Source organism: Suhomyces tanzawaensis (assembly GCF_001661415.1).
Source record: "Suhomyces tanzawaensis NRRL Y-17324 unplaced genomic scaffold CANTAscaffold_2, whole genome shotgun sequence".
NCBI classification, from domain to species: domain Eukaryota; kingdom Fungi; phylum Ascomycota; class Pichiomycetes; order Serinales; family Debaryomycetaceae; genus Suhomyces; species Suhomyces tanzawaensis.
Window position 1 is genome coordinate 972,933 of NW_017963637.1, and position 15,511 is coordinate 988,443.

Sequence of the window (15,511 nt, forward strand, 5' to 3'; positions counted from 1 at the left end):
TCTCGTCACATGACAAGATTATCGCGTATAATACGCTCTCCTAAACTACTGAAGACGATAATGACCTCCAATCCAAGCTTGAGGTGGCAAAAGCTACATGATGTTTTCTACAGCCATGTGACAGTGTATGAGTCGTTGAATTGGTCTGTTGATAACTTATACCTCAATTTCAAAGTGTCCATATCACCAAACGGAACACTAATAGCTTTAGCCTCCAAATTCGTTCCACATCCTAATGTTATAGATATCTACTCTATAAACGGTAATAAGATATGGACAGTTGTATACAACAGCCGTCCAGAGGAGCATATAGTGGATTTTCACTTCCGAGATGAAGAATTGTGTCTTGTATTGAGTAACAGAAAAATCCGTTATTACCATGATTTCAAGGGTAGTTTCGAGGAGTATGATTTCACAAAAGAAGCCATCAAGTTGGATAATATCGGAGATTCAATTGCCAAAGATGATCCTACTGGTGAAAATGTTGTCATCACTAACTTGGAAAATAATGAGATAGAAGAAGTCTACAGGATATTAGACAGTAAGATCTGGAGGGATTTCTTAATATTGAGATTGCAGAATAGATTTGTGGTGATTAATCTTACTCAATTGAAAACTTATGAAATAAGTTTGGAAGGGTATGATTCGAGCAAGATCAATTCATTTGAAGCTATTCATGAGAATGAGAACAACAGTCAATTTGTGCTTTTATTCAGTTACGACAAGACAATAATTTCAAGCCACATTGATATTAATAGTATGACTTTCAAGTTTATTGATAATATGTTGACTGATGGACCTTTTAATCAAATCTTACCTTCTCCTAATGGCAAATTGATCTCTTTGGTGAATAATAAGATTTACGTGATTAATAATAAATTCACAAACATATTGCTTGAATACAATTTATTGAACGAATCACATTTGCCTTATCAAATTGCCTGGTGCAGCAATGATGCAATCTGCATTTCATTAAAGGATGAGATAAAATTAATAGGTCCTAACCAGAATTCTGTTTCATTTTTTTACGACATTGACGAGGAAGAAGAAGATTTCGATATAGATTTGATTTTAAATGACACTACTACTACTGATGGTGATCTATCTTTTACCATCCCCATTTTGTTGACTCAGTCTGATGGGTTGAAAATAATAACTTCATCATCAGTGGAATTCATAAACAAAGTTCCAGACTCCCAGATAAATTTGTATCAAATTGGTTCATCATCCTCATCAAGTATTCTATTGGACTGTATCGATAAGCTTTCAAATCATGCTTCAAAAGCAGATACAAATATATCATTGTTGAAATCTGACAATTCTCTAGAAAGTGCTATTACTGAGTGCCTTGAAGTTGTGCTCGAGGAGTTTGATCAAACATGGCAAAAGAAAATTTTAAGAGCTGTTTCGTTCGGGAAAACATATTTCGGAGATGATGGTTTGAACTCATACGATTCTTCTCATTATTTGAAAACTATAAATCTAGTCAAAATCTTAAATCAGATAAAGACCTTAGATTTTGGCATTTTCCTCACGTATGGTGAATTACTTAATATTGGATGGGAGAGTTTCTTTAAAATGTTGTTAAACAGAGACCAATACTTATTGTCATTGAAAATAATGGATTTGTTACATCTCAACCAATTCAAAGACATGGTATATATCCACTGGTGCTGTTATAAGGTTAGGAAAGAGATGAATTTGTCTGATGCAGAATTATTAAAAATCATTTCGAACAAACTTTATTCTTTCTCAAACTCCAATGAGATTCCTGATGCAAAGAAGAGAAATTATGTATCAGTTGAACAGATAACAGATGCGGCATATGAAGAAGGCAGAATAACGCTATGCAAGTTGTTGATCGACTTTGAACCTTCAATTCAAAAGAAAATAAGTCAATACTTCAAGTATGATGAAACTGAACTAGGCCTAATCAAAGCTTTTCAAACAGGTGAGTATGACCTAATCAAGTTTATCTTGCTTCACCTTCAAAAGGAATTATCAATTTCACAATTCTTCAAAGTTTTGAATCAAAATGAAATCAAGAACGAATTGAAGAGCTTAGTAGAAAATAAAGGAGCCTTTCCTATAACGGGTGACTTGATTGGTCATTTTTGGTTACAGAGCATCGGGAAGCAACATTCCAAGCTAATGGAAACGTATTTTATACAACAAGATAAAACTCAAGAATTAGGAATTTCAAGGATCAAGTCTTTCCTAAAGAAGAATCAATCTAAAAGCAACGATACTTACTATGCAGATTACAAATCCAGGTTACTCAAATCGATAAGTAGGGTTGGAATGAGAAGGATGAATAAAATATATCAAAGAGAACTTGAAGTATTGGAATTACAGAAGAAGTTAGGGGAGACTTACATGACAAATTTTTTCCTAGAGAAATCATTGAATGATATTTTGATCAAACTCATCAAAATGAACCAGATCAAAGCGTGCAAGTCAATTATTAAGGACTTCAATATTGCGTCGGAAAAGCTTTGGATTCTTGTTTTGAATACCTATACCAGCTCCAAGGACTTTGACAAGTTATATCAATTTGCAATTGGCCTGAAGACAGCAAATTTGACTCCCAAATCACCTATAGGGTTTAAGCCATTCGTTGATGCAGGGTTCAAGTTTAATGCACCAAAAAGTCATATTTCCGAATACATTAAAAATTGCACAAACTTGAAGTATTCGGAGAGAATAGAGCTATTCATTAAGAACAATGATTTAGAATCAGCTGCTAATGAAGCATTCAAAAATAGAGATGTTGATAGGTTGAGACGAATGATGGAAACTCTTGGTGGTGAAGATGAAAGGCTTATTGTATTGTTAAAGGGCTATATAACCAAATTGGGTTATTAGCTGGTTTTTGTGAACTCTCCATTGTGAATCACGCCATTACTAGAACCTTCTTCTCCAGTCAAATAGTTTGGGATTTTCAATGCATTTAGCACCATTTTATTTTCCTCGGCGGTAGTCACGGACAATTCGTGTAGGCCAGCAAACACGTCTAGTCCCGAGAATGCAATTTTTATATTGGAACAGTTTTCATGTTCGATCTTAACCTTTTCTCTGATTATGAATTCCGTATGCTGAACGGGTGCAAAAGAAGAATATTCGTTACTTTCAAACTCATCTTCATTTCCCGACTCTGCTTCAGACTCTGAATCGTGCGCAATAGATTTAATAGTTAGCTTTCGAATGGGTTTGTTATCATCGTATAGTCTGCTTGATTTCAAAACACCATCTTGACTACCTTTGAACCGTAGGTTTGCTATCTTTTTTAACATCGACTTCGATGGATCATCATCACTGGGTACAGAAGATGTTTGTTTTGGATTCAAAGACGTATGCTTTTCGAGTTCACCAAATGGCAACAGATCTACTGTACCATCAGCATAAGGAGTCCATGCACCCATGCTATTTCCAAACCTCGAATTACCATTGAAGATATGCATTGACTCTAGTGATCGGAGTGGCTTTTGGTGAGGGTTAGTTTCAAGCCTGACAAGATTGTTTGCACTCTGTGGAAGGCAGTATTCAACAGTTTGAAGGACTATATTTGTAACCATGTCATCACCAGGACTATGAATTAAATGAGGCGAGTTTAAAGGTATAGCAACAAAGTACGGCTTGTGAGACGCGATGTGGGGACGGGATGAATTCAGCGTGGAGTTAATAGGTTGCAAATCAAATACTTGAACCCTAACTAAAATCAAGGGAAACCTGGGGTGGCGGCAAACATAAATATATGTGAGATATAATGCACTGAGTTCAGCAGCCAATCTTTCTAGAAACATTTGTGGTGCCAACAGGAGACAAACTTCCTTATCATTCGAGTCTCGAACAGTTGACTTTATCCAATAGTATGAGTTGGGGCGATCAATAATCAATTGGCAATCCACTTGTGCCAATTGTAGTAGGTTAAGGCCCTTTGACCAGTATTCGAATAGTATTTTCTCCACGATCTTTCGTTTTGGAACCTTAAGGTTGCGTTTCAACTCCTTAGCTTCTTGACTGACTTTTGAGCTATAAGTAGCCTGGCTATGTCTGCTATTTTCTTTATCAAGATGGGGTTGGGTGTTTACCAACTTGGGCCAAACATACATCAATTCCAACAACGAACTCTTGGGTAGGCGCGAAATGACATTCCGCAAAACTTTTGGGGATAAAACTGGGATATACTTGTTGGGCAATACATTCTTCACATTACGCTCTTCCTTCTTATGAACCATGGTCCACCCTTTGTGTGGAGTTTCGCTATTCACATAACAACATAGTAAAGATCCAATGTTGATGTTGGTCCGCGTGACTTTTCCGGGTAACCCTTGCATCTCACTGAGATGATCTCCATACAATTTTTTGAAGAGCATCTCGCGAAAGGCTAACAAACTAACCCATTATCAATTTCAAGATGGTCGAGGATAAGGCGGAGACCAAAGCTCCTGCTTCTACAGTGGCAGACGATGGAATGGACAGAAAGACTTTGTTCGTGCGTTCTGTACCATTTGAAGCTACTTCTGAAGAGCTTTCTGAGTTCTTCTCGCAATTTGCACCAGTGAAACATGCCGTTATCGTAAATGACGCTAACCAAAAGTCAAGAGGGTTTGGTTTTGTCTCATTCACCATGGATGACGATACCATTACTGCTTTAGCTGAAGCTAGAAAAACCAAATTTCAGAACAGATTATTGAGAGTGGATATCGCAAAAAGAAGAGACAGAAAGGACAAGGAACAAAAGACACCAGAACCAGTCGAACCACCAGTGGAAAAGAGAAGATCGAGATTGATCATTCGTAATCTTCCATGGTCATGTAAGAAACCAGATGTGTTGAAGAAGATTTTCTCTAAATACGGTGCCGTTTTTGATGCTTATATCCCCAAGAAGAAGGGTGGACAAATGAGTGGTTTTGCTTTTGTAACTATGAGAAAAAAGGTAGCAGCTGAGAGAGCCGTTAAAGAGTCCGTGGGCCTCAAGATTGATGGTAGAGAAGTGGCTGTCGATTTGGCATTGGAAAAGTCAAAGTGGGAAGAGACTAAAGGAGACGAGGAAGAGGAAGATGACGAAGAAGAAGAAGAAGAAGCCGAGGTTAATGAGAACGACAAGGAAAAATCTGACAGTGATGCTGAGGAAGAAAATGAAGACGAAGCAGAAGATGCAGATGAAAACGATGACTTTCATGACTTGAACGATATTAAATCAGACGCCGAACCTGATTCAGACGAAGAAATTGAAGTTGAAGAAGAAGAAGAAAAGCCAAAACCTAAGAACAGGCAAGAGCAGTTCTCGATCTTTGTTCGTAACATACCGTATGATGCAGATGAAGAATCTTTGAAGGAACATTTCAGTCAATTCGGTGAAGTCAAATATGCATTGCCCGTCATAGACAAAGAAACAGGATTGGCTAAGGGATCTGCTTTCGTTGCATTCAAGAAAGAAGAAGCATTTGCAGACTGTGTGGACAATGCTCCTTCGTCTGCCTCCACTTCTTTACTTATTGCTGATGATGTTTCTCCTGCTTACGTTTATCAAGGTCGTATTTTATCAATTTCTCCATCAGTTGATAGACAATCTGCTTCAAGATTGGCCGAAAAGAATTCAGAGAAGAGAAAAGAAGTCTTGGGTAAAGCACCTGGGGAGAAGGACAAGCGTAACTTGTTCTTGTTGAATGAAGGTAGAATTACCACTAACTCTAAATTGGCACAAGTCATTTCGAAAACTGATCTTGAGTTAAGAGAAAAATCTTACAAGTTGAGAGTGCAACAGTTAAACAAAAATCCTACATTGCATTTGTCGTTAACCAGATTAGCTATTAGAAATCTTCCTAGAGCAATGAATGAGAAGGCCTTGAGAGCATTGGGTCGTAAGGCCGTTGTTCAGTTTGCTACTGAAGTAAAGGAAGGAAAGAGACAACCGTTATCTAAAGAAGAAACTACCCGTTCCGATAAGTTGAAGCATGACATGAACGAATTTGAAAGCAAACCTAAAGATGACGACAAGTCCAAGAAGAGCAGTAAGAACAAGGGTGTCATCAAACAAGCAAAGGTTATCATGGAAGTGAAGGGAACTGGTGAAACTGGTCGTAGTAGAGGTTATGGTTTCGTCGAATTCAGAGACCACAGAGCTGCATTGATGGGTTTGAGATGGTTGAATGCCCATGAAGTCACCATTCCTGAAATTTTGGAAGGTCTCACTGATGAAGAGAAAAAGGTAGCTTCATTAGAAGGTTTGGCCAAGAGAAACTTGATCGTTGAATTTGCAATCGAAAATGCTCAAGTTGTGAAGAGAAGAAGAGACAAGGTGTTCCTTTCTCGTAATGGTTCTAAAGACTCGTCTGACAAAAATGACAGGAAGAGAAAGAGGGATAACGATGATGGAGAGGCACCAAGTGCGACTCCAAAGGGTAAGAAGAGAAAGGGTCCAGTCAGAAAGGGTAACATGAATAAGGGTCCTAAAGATAAGTCTGAGAAGAAACCAGAAAAGAAATCTGACGTATCTGATGAAGTCAAAAAGATCATTGGTGCCAAGCGTAGACAAAGAAAGGGTAAGAAATGATCCTATAGTTCTTGTACAATAGATTTTTAATTTACATTAGCATTAATTGCATAAAATGAACGATTTACATTTATCTTGTATGAAGTACTATACATTGTAGTAAGAAATTAAAACATAAAAATGTTGTAATGATGGAACATGAAGAATTCGTCATAATTCATAAATACTGTCAATAAATTGAACGGGAAATTGTACCAGCAGCCAATGAACTTTGAACATATTAATTACATGGCATACTGGACAATTCCGGTTACTTGTATTCTGAAGGAGTGATGGGTTGACATGGTTGAAAGGCGGGCTTTATAATGCAGGTAGTGAACAATTCAAAAATGACTGAAGACAAGATACAATTATAAGAAATAATCACTTCTTTGTTGTTTGTTGGCGTTATTCTTCACCGCCAAATCACCATCTTGAACGGCACTGAATATTTTGAAATTTGGATCCAAGTCTTCTCCCACTTGCATGACACTAGCGACATTCCCACATCTATAACAATAATTTGGGGCAGACCACACAGTGACCACATCCTTTTCTTTAAAATGATACCTGAACCCTTCCATGACCAATTGATGTGCTCTTGCAATTAAACTCAAATTATTAATATGGTTGAACTCTCTACTAACTTTGGAACCAAACAACCAACCAGCACCACGAGGTGAAACGGCCCAAGTATCCACATTATCCGGGTCTGACCACACTAAATCACAGAATCCACCTTCGTGAGGCACTTCTTGGGCTCTACTTAACACCCTGATTTGATCCAACATTCTGATTTCTGGCGATAAACCCCCGTGGACACATAATATCTTGCCATCTATTATAGCGGCCAAAGTCAAGAAATCAAAGACTTGACAACAATACTTCCATACTGTGGTTGAGCCATATTTAGTTAAACATTCTTCATAGAAACCGTACACCTGGGTGATTTGTCTTGATTCGTGGTTTCCTCTTACCAACGTGATTCTATGAGGATATTTGACCTTCAAGACCATTAATAATGTGAATGTTTCCAAGGAGAAGTATCCTCTATCAACGTAATCTCCCAAGAATATGTAGTTAGTGTCATTATCATCCGAAGGTAATCCACCCGAGATTCTAAATAACTCTAACAAGTCATGGAATTGACCGTGTATATCACCACAAACAGTGACGGGTGATTGAACCGGTTGAATGTTGGATTCCTCCATCAACAACTCCTTGATCAATTCACACAACTGCTTCATATCTGATTCAGATAAAGCGATACACTTTCTGATCTGTTCCAACCATTGATCTGGTCCTCGTTCTCCCATGTTTGAAGTGTATGATCGGTGCTTTATGAGGGTGGCACTGCCTGATGACAAATGATATCGTTGTGTTACCTGTTATTCTCTAAAACAGGAAGAATGAATATGAAACGCCAGGGACCACCTTATAGATTAGTGAGACTGTTGCTACCCTCGATAAATTAGAGTTAGCACTTAATTACCAGTCGTGTTCCTTGCTTAACGTCTATCGGGCTATTGATTTTGAATCTAGAATTTTTTTCTTTGTCGGGATCACGTGCCTGCGTTCACTTGGCGAGAGTCTCATCAATCAAAATTTGATGAACAAGAGCTTAGGTAGTTGTGCCATGATTAGCAGAAGAATAGCAACAGGTGGCGTGCGTCAGCTCAGTACCACCTCCTTGAGGCTCAATAGTCTTCCTTCCACTCCAGAAATGAGGAGCGAAGGTTTGTGGAAGAAAGAAGCAACCACCACTGCCAGTGGAGCTTCCGGTAACGGGAAGAATGATATAACTCGTGACGTGGTGGGAATTGCAAGATCCATACAAGAAAACACACAACCACCGTTGGATATCGCTGCTGGTTTCACTAGAAGATTTACATTCGGCGAATCGTACGACCCTTTTGACTTTTCCAACACCAAGCTCAGCATGGAAAGGAAGACTTTCCGCAAGTCCAAGAACACAGTAAGCGATCCCTTCGAAAGAACAGGAATAGATCCCCGCAACTTGTACGCCATGCCTGAAATATTATCCAGATTCATCACCAGCACTGGTCAAATTCTCCCCAGAAGTGTTACTGGATGCAACGGAAAAAACCAAAAAAGATTATCCGACGCCATCAAGACTGCCAGAGCATGCGGCTTATTGTCCAGTACCCACAAGCACGCCAGGTACCTTCCATCCAGAAACTTGTAAATATGTATATAGACCTAGGTATGCGATCCAGCACCTGCATACTGCAATACAGACTCTATTCCAATGAAAGCTCGCACAAGATTACACAAATGCGCACACCTTCCAATCGCAAGTGGCAATTAAAACAACGTACCACTACTATTTTCATCAATTCATCAACCATGTTGTCTCAAATCGCCAGAAACTTGCCAAGAACCTCAATCAGATCCTTCTCTGCTGCCAGAGTTGCCAGAACCGAAGGTGGCAGCGAAGCCTTCAACGAAAGAGAAAAGGCTCACGAAAACTTGTACATCAAGAAGCACGAAGCTGAACAATTGAAGCAATTGAGAGAAAAGTTACAAGAGCACAAGGAAACCATTGAAAAGTTGGAAAACCAAATCAAGGAAATCAAGAAATAAGCCATTGGGCTCACTCTCGTCCTCACCAATCTGTTCGTAGTTGGACCAAAGCGTGAATAGCGTAATATATATATTGTTACGATTGACTACCATTTTTTTGAATGCCGTAGCTGTGCAGTCTCTTGCGGCCCCTGGCCCATCTTACCTTATTGTCCATTCGCCGTCGTGACCTCATAAGGTTGTTGGGCTGGCCCCACTCGCACCTGGTGGGGGTCCAAAGCCCCAATCTCCCAAAAGCGTAATCATATTGCGTAACCTTACTCACTATGCCGCTATAGGAAAGTTGTGGGGGTTGTCGTTTCTGTTATTGGCTTCCACGTCAAAGTGCCTGGAATGTGCCTTGAATCACATCGGTTTGTACATACGTCAGTTGCTCTCTTTATTTTGACTTAATGTTCAATTTTTGACTTGCGATCGGTTTATATTCCAGCAATTTATTGAAATTATCTTTTTCAGCTGCGGCTGCAATTACTATGGGCATCACCAAATTTACCCCAAAGACTGTGCCGGGAACAGGCTCTGGGACACCTTCAGGGAGCCCGGCGCTCAGCGCAGGCGCGTTTTCATCCTTACAAACACCTCCAGACTCCCCCATCTTTGGATCTGCTCCAAGGAGCCAATTTACTCGCGAGCCACCCCGTCCCATCTCGCCACCTTATCCTGTCAACGATCACGACTTGTTCGCCAGTATCAACCACACGATACCTACCTACTTATCTACACCTCCCGACAGTCCTCCTTCCGTGGGCAACGAAAGAGAGAACAGAGCATGTCCGACCTCGGCTTCAAGTCGATTTCCTCATCTCATCCCAAATGCGACGATGGACTTAATGACTGTGGTTGAAGCAGCACAAACTGTTCAGCAAAAGCATGTGGTGGTGGTTTCGTCTCAAGATATGGCTAATCCAGAGATGGAAACTGATCCAAGGAAAATCAGGCAAAAGTATCGCAAGGGTAAGAAACAAGATCCAGCGAGTGATAAAGAATCCCCCAAACAGAGATCATCTGCAAAGTCGAAAGCAAAGAAGAAATCGAGAAGGGATCAGTCAACGCTTTCAGACGACCACAACATAGAGCATCTCAAGGCTCGAGGGGTTAATGAGGACTCTCATGAAGAAATCCCACGAGCGAACAGCGAGCATTTGAAAAGGAGAGATGCTGGCATATTAGGGGAGCCCACAAGAGCCATCGACTCGGGATCAACAAGGGAAACAGAGCCGACCCGGCCTAAGCACCCTAGACAAAAAAAGAGGGCATCTAGCCCTTTACAAGCTTCCAGAAGTGACCAAAGGGACCAAGGAGACCGAAGGGATCAGTTGTCGACCTCTAGAGCTCCTGGAACACAAGAGCCAGCGACTCGTCCAGGCCCTACACCCTCCTCGTCGCGAAGGAGAAACCGGGCAACATCCAGTCCCAACGAAAATACCCCAAATACCAGACGCAGAGACCGTGCCAGAACCCGTCCCAGGCGAGCATCGCTCGATACCATCCCCTCCATCCCCCCGCCCTTGGACGAGTACCACGACGAAACGCCGCCGTACCGTGAACGCCTCCACAAGTCCTGCGACTTGCTCTCGTTTGATCCAAGATACAACGTACCGGTTTTGAGGGTGAATCGGGCCCTTATAAAAAACGACAAGCTCTTGGAGTCGTCGATCAGCAAGATGACCAGATACAATATCCTACCATCGGAAATCGATCTCTGGGGTCTCAACCATGTGGACGACTCCCAGTTCCACAGCATAATTCCCATGCTCCTTTTCGAGCACGATCAGCGAGCGCAACACGGGCTCAGCGAGGAGGATCAGCTCCACATAGCATTACAAATTTCAGCATTAGAGACTGACATTCAACCCGAGAACCACGGCTTCAGGTATAACGGTCGTAATGTCTCTACACCAGGCGAACCAGGCGAAGTAACACTAAACCCAACACCGGAGTCCCAAATTCAAACTCCGCTCCAAGAACAGCCAGCATCTTCCCCAGATCCCTCGCAGGAGGCAGTGCGACACTCACCTCCCCACCAGACATCGGAGTCCAACACCTACAGCGCCCAGCTCTTCCGCAGCCTCAACAACAACCCCCTCTTCAGTGGGTTCAGATACAACCCCATCGTGGGAGACACCCACTCTCTCTACAGCCAGAATTCGCTCACCCAAGTTGAGCCTGTATAGCCCCCAGTAAATTTATGAGTAAGCGCAAGCCTCCATAGGACGACGTCGCACGTGACACCGACACTCTTATCGGTGGAATTTTCCAATAGAACGTTTCCCATACTTCATCAATCAAATGTCAGCTCCAGAAGGTTTCCACAAGGTTAGCGAGGACTCACACGTCTCCAACGCCGTGATCAACGCCAACCCATACGGCCCCAACCCCGCAGATTTCTTGTCCAATGTCTCCAACTTCCAGTTGATCGAATCCACCCTCAGAGAAGGTGAACAGTTTGCCAACGCTTTCTTTTCCACCGAAACCAAAATTGAGATTGCCAAGGCCTTAGACGACTTCGGTGTCGACTACATCGAGTTGACCTCCCCGGTTGCTTCCGAACAGTCCAGAAAGGACTGTGAAGCCATCTGTAAGTTGGGCTTGAAGGCAAAGATCTTGACCCACATCAGATGTCATATGGACGATGCCAGAGTAGCAGTCGAGACCGGTGTTGACGGTGTCGATGTGGTCATTGGTACCTCCCAATTCCTTCGTGAATACTCTCACGGTAAGGACATGAACTATATTGCCCAAAGTGCCATCGAAGTCATTGAGTTCGTCAAGTCCAAGGGTATCGAAATCAGATTCTCTTCTGAAGACTCGTTCAGATCCGACTTGGTGGATTTGTTGAACATCTACAGAACTGTCGACAAGATTGGTGTTAACAGAGTTGGTATTGCTGATACCGTTGGATGCGCCAACCCAAGACAAGTCTATGAATTGGTCCGTACTTTGAAGTCGGTTGTCAACTGCGACATCGAATGTCATTTCCACAATGACACTGGTTGTGCTATTGCCAACGCCTACACTGCTTTAGAAGGTGGTGCTAGATTGATCGATGTTTCCGTTTTGGGTATCGGGGAAAGAAACGGAATCACCCCATTGGGTGGTTTGATGGCTAGAATGATTGCTGCCGATAGAGACTATGTTTTATCCAAGTACAAGGTGCACAAAATCAGAGACTTAGAGAACTTGGTTGCAGAAGCCGTTCAAGTGAATATTCCATTCAACAACCCAATCACTGGTTTCTGTGCATTCACCCACAAGGCTGGTATTCACGCCAAGGCTATTTTGGCCAACCCATCTACATATGAAATTTTGAGTCCTGCTGACTTCGGTTTGACTAGATATATTCATTTTGCTAACAGGTTGACAGGATGGAATGCCATCAAGTCGAGAGTTGACCAATTGAACTTGAACTTGACTGACGACCAATGTAAGGAAGTTACCAACAAGATCAAGAAATTGGGAGATGTCAGACAATTGAACATCGATGATGTTGATTCCATCATCAAGGAGTTCCATTCTGACTTGGGTACTCCGCTTGTGAGACCTACCACTAACGGAGGTTTGCCTATTGTTCCTCATGTTGTTGAAGGATTGGATGAAAGCCAGACCAAAAAGCAAAAAATTTAATGACAATCCATAAATAAACGAATAAAAGAATCACAGAAGACGGTGTAGCAAACGTAGATGCTAGCGATGAGCATTATGACCTAAGATATGTTTCATGGCACAATAAACGCTGTGCAAACACAAAACGGTCCCAAACTAACCTTATTTGGTCCCCAGAAACGGTCATTAAATTTGGAATCGGGCTATTTTCCCCAGTTGATTAACATGATTAGAACGGCCACCAACCCAGAAACAATACTCATGATCATGCACACCTTCCAAGCTTGAAAGTTGTTCCCCGAGTTTATACTCACGCCATCGTGTCGCTCCCTGAAGTAAATTACCGCTGAAGTCACTAAGTTGATCATAGCAATTAGCGTGAAGATAAGTTGCAACACTGAATACATGATAAGGAAGGCTGTGGGGTGTGGGCTGTGATGTTATCTCATGAATGGCACCACTATTCGATCATTACCAATACCATTGCCTAGAAAGAAAGTAATCTCTTTTTTGAATTATTTTTGGCCTCTCGGTACTCACGGTGTATTATGCAAATGTTCTGCACAAGGCTCCGATGTGCGGGAGGCGCACGATTCGGCGGACCACAGGGAGACGTCCTAATTCAGAGCTTACCCAAATAAGCCGTAGCCAATACCAGTACTACTTGTGTCACGGCACTTTCACAGCTACATGTACGGGAGTTGACCTGTTATGGGGAAAATCCTCGTCTATCAAGCGAAGACGCATGGTGGCCACGATGTGCATTTTCTAACGGTTGCAGCATCGGACACGAGCCCTCTCGAAAAATTTTCCTGAACTGTTATAGTATGCAGGGTCAAATACCATGAGCCGCCTGGTGGAACAGTTGTGTTCAGTAGGAGGGACAATCAAACAGGATCTCTTTGTAAGTAGCAATTGTGCGAGGCATTTCTGATCAATTTCTAGAATCCTAATTTTGCTTGTAGTGCTCATAATCAGCTCGTAACTATGCTTACTGATGCCTTGCATGGCATAGATTGTAATGCTTCTATAACGTCATCTTGTTCTTCCTCACTAACTACTCAAGGCGCACGTTTGCAAGCCAGTTGTTCGAAGCACCCAAACATGACAAGAATTTGTATACCTCTTTGGCGTGATCGAATACACTGTCTGAATTAAATTGGGTGACGGAAATCCTTGTATGCCTTGGTCGTACGATCGGTGTCAGTAGAACGTATGATAGGGTGATCATTAAGTAAATCTAAAAAAATGTTCAATAATGCTTGAAATTGTTGGTCCCCTGGCAATTAGAACTTTGCTCATATAATACTATGGCTGTTTGGCTAGCTGCCAGCTCGACCCACCCTTCCAGCCTTGGCCCCCTTAAAACTCTATTGTTTCATCTAAAGCAACGCAGACATAAACGAAACTACTTGAAGTATTTATTCAAGATTATTTCTTCATTTTGCTATGAAGGGTGCTCTCTGGACCGCGCCTATATCCCTAATTTTGCTTAATTGTGATGTATTTAACTATAATTAACATGCAAGAATTCTATAAAATTAATAATTATGAAGTTTACTTCACTTATTATGCAGTGATATTAAAAAATCGACTTAGCCAAGGCAAGTCTCGTTTTCCAGAAACTTACTCTTGAAATAAAACTGACCTCTGTGCTATAGGTAAGGCCCTACGCGGGCATTAAAGGTTGTGGTCCTCTTCGTCCTCTTCATCATCGCTTTCTGCCACACTACTAATAATCTTGTTTTTCCTTTGGAAATCCTTGATGTGGGCATTCTGTAAACTGTCACTGATGGCGTTGAAAGTAGACCTTCTTCTGCTGAGTGACGTATTAGGAGTATTGTTTCTTCCAACTTCTGATTCTTCATCGTGTGTCGACGCTCTGCCTGTTCCACTAACAGCCAGAGATTGTCCACTAGCCCCATTGCTGAACCTGTTGGCTTGCACAACACCAACATCGTTATTCGAAGAATATCTCAACTCAACCAATTTCTTGATAGCCCTGAGTACCCTTGTACTAGTAGAGTATGGCAAAGGCGTATCCTTAGATGCTCTGAACAAAATAACATTCGTACAATGTTCATTCTCCATTCTGAAAAAGATCCAAATGAATCTTCTAATAACTTCGGCAACGGCAATACAGAAACTGGTAACAGCCAGTTGCTGGATTTGACTTGAAAAAAATGCATAGAAAATCCATTGGAATCTGAGCATGATATCAGCAACGATGGCCATGTAATAATACCCAGGCCATTTGAAAAACAAGTTATTTCTCAAAAACTTATGCTTTGAACCGCTTTGTAATAATGACCAATCCATGACCACATCCCATGCACCAGAAAAGATAGAATTAAGAGAGGCGATCACGATGAACGCGGCCCTATTCTTCTCATTGGTGGTAATTCTATAATTACTCAACAAAGCGTAGTAGGTGACATTGAATGCGTACTTCATCAAATTAGCCAAATGGGGAAATGAATCACCAGTATCCATAAAACGTCTCAATGACTGGAGCAATCTGAAAATACTTGGTAATGTACTGAAAAATCCCACCAAACGGGACCTCGAAGATCCACAAATTGGATTCAGGAAAGAGGTATCTGATCCTCCCCATTCGCGGGAGTATAAGCAAAAGAAGAATGGTATATTTCCCATTGTATATGTCATTGAGCATAAGATGTCACCAATAAAGAAATCTCTGAACTCGACTGGGTAGAAACCTGATAATAATATTCTCCATAAAGCTATCTGAATCCATCTCCTACT

At 41.4% G+C, this 15,511-nt stretch overlaps 8 protein-coding genes across 8 annotated transcripts; 6 read left to right on the forward strand and 2 right to left on the reverse strand.

Moving 5' to 3' along the window:
• Positions 1-60: 60 nt before the first annotated feature.
• VPS16 (tethering complex subunit) lies at positions 61-2,865 on the forward strand (the record flags this gene model as incomplete). The annotated part of the gene is made up of 1 exon (XM_020209460.1): positions 61-2,865. One exon carries the CDS (start codon positions 61-63, stop codon positions 2,863-2,865), a length of 2,805 nt encoding a protein of 934 aa, XP_020066004.1.
• CHL4 (Chl4p) lies at positions 2,862-4,238 on the reverse strand (the record flags this gene model as incomplete). Its single annotated transcript, XM_020209405.1, has 1 exon — positions 2,862-4,238. The coding sequence occupies one exon, from the start codon at positions 4,236-4,238 to the stop codon at positions 2,862-2,864; it is 1,377 nt and encodes a 458-aa protein (XP_020066005.1).
• A 179-nt stretch (positions 4,239-4,417) lies between these two features.
• NOP4 (mRNA-binding ribosome biosynthesis protein) lies at positions 4,418-6,559 on the forward strand (the record flags this gene model as incomplete). Its single annotated transcript, XM_020209350.1, has 2 exons — positions 4,418-6,336; positions 6,433-6,559. 2 exons carry the CDS (start codon positions 4,418-4,420, stop codon positions 6,557-6,559), a joined length of 2,046 nt encoding a protein of 681 aa, XP_020066006.1.
• A 167-nt stretch (positions 6,560-6,726) lies between these two features.
• On the reverse strand, positions 6,727-8,066 carry SIT4 (type 2A-related serine/threonine-protein phosphatase). The gene has a single exon (XM_020207363.1). The coding sequence runs from the start codon at positions 7,852-7,854 to the stop codon at positions 6,910-6,912; it is 945 nt and encodes a 314-aa protein (XP_020066007.1). The 5' UTR covers positions 7,855-8,066; the 3' UTR covers positions 6,727-6,909.
• A 195-nt stretch (positions 8,067-8,261) lies between these two features.
• CANTADRAFT_47691 (mitochondrial 37S ribosomal protein bS18m) lies at positions 8,262-8,744 on the forward strand (the record flags this gene model as incomplete). Its single annotated transcript, XM_020209493.1, has 1 exon — positions 8,262-8,744. The coding sequence occupies one exon, from the start codon at positions 8,262-8,264 to the stop codon at positions 8,742-8,744; it is 483 nt and encodes a 160-aa protein (XP_020066008.1).
• Positions 8,745-8,905: 161 nt separating this feature from the next.
• CANTADRAFT_47915 (uncharacterized protein) lies at positions 8,906-9,142 on the forward strand (the record flags this gene model as incomplete). The annotated part of the gene is made up of 1 exon (XM_020209525.1): positions 8,906-9,142. One exon carries the CDS (start codon positions 8,906-8,908, stop codon positions 9,140-9,142), a length of 237 nt encoding a protein of 78 aa, XP_020066009.1.
• A 37-nt stretch (positions 9,143-9,179) lies between these two features.
• CANTADRAFT_173874 (uncharacterized protein) lies at positions 9,180-11,477 on the forward strand. The gene has a single exon (XM_020206362.1). It carries the CDS (start codon positions 9,616-9,618, stop codon positions 11,314-11,316), a length of 1,701 nt encoding a protein of 566 aa, XP_020066010.1. The 5' UTR covers positions 9,180-9,615; the 3' UTR covers positions 11,317-11,477.
• Positions 11,432-12,766, forward strand: LYS21 (homocitrate synthase; the record flags this gene model as incomplete). The annotated part of the gene is made up of 1 exon (XM_020209321.1): positions 11,432-12,766. The coding sequence occupies one exon, from the start codon at positions 11,432-11,434 to the stop codon at positions 12,764-12,766; it is 1,335 nt and encodes a 444-aa protein (XP_020066011.1).
• Positions 12,767-15,511: the final 2,745 nt, after the last annotated feature.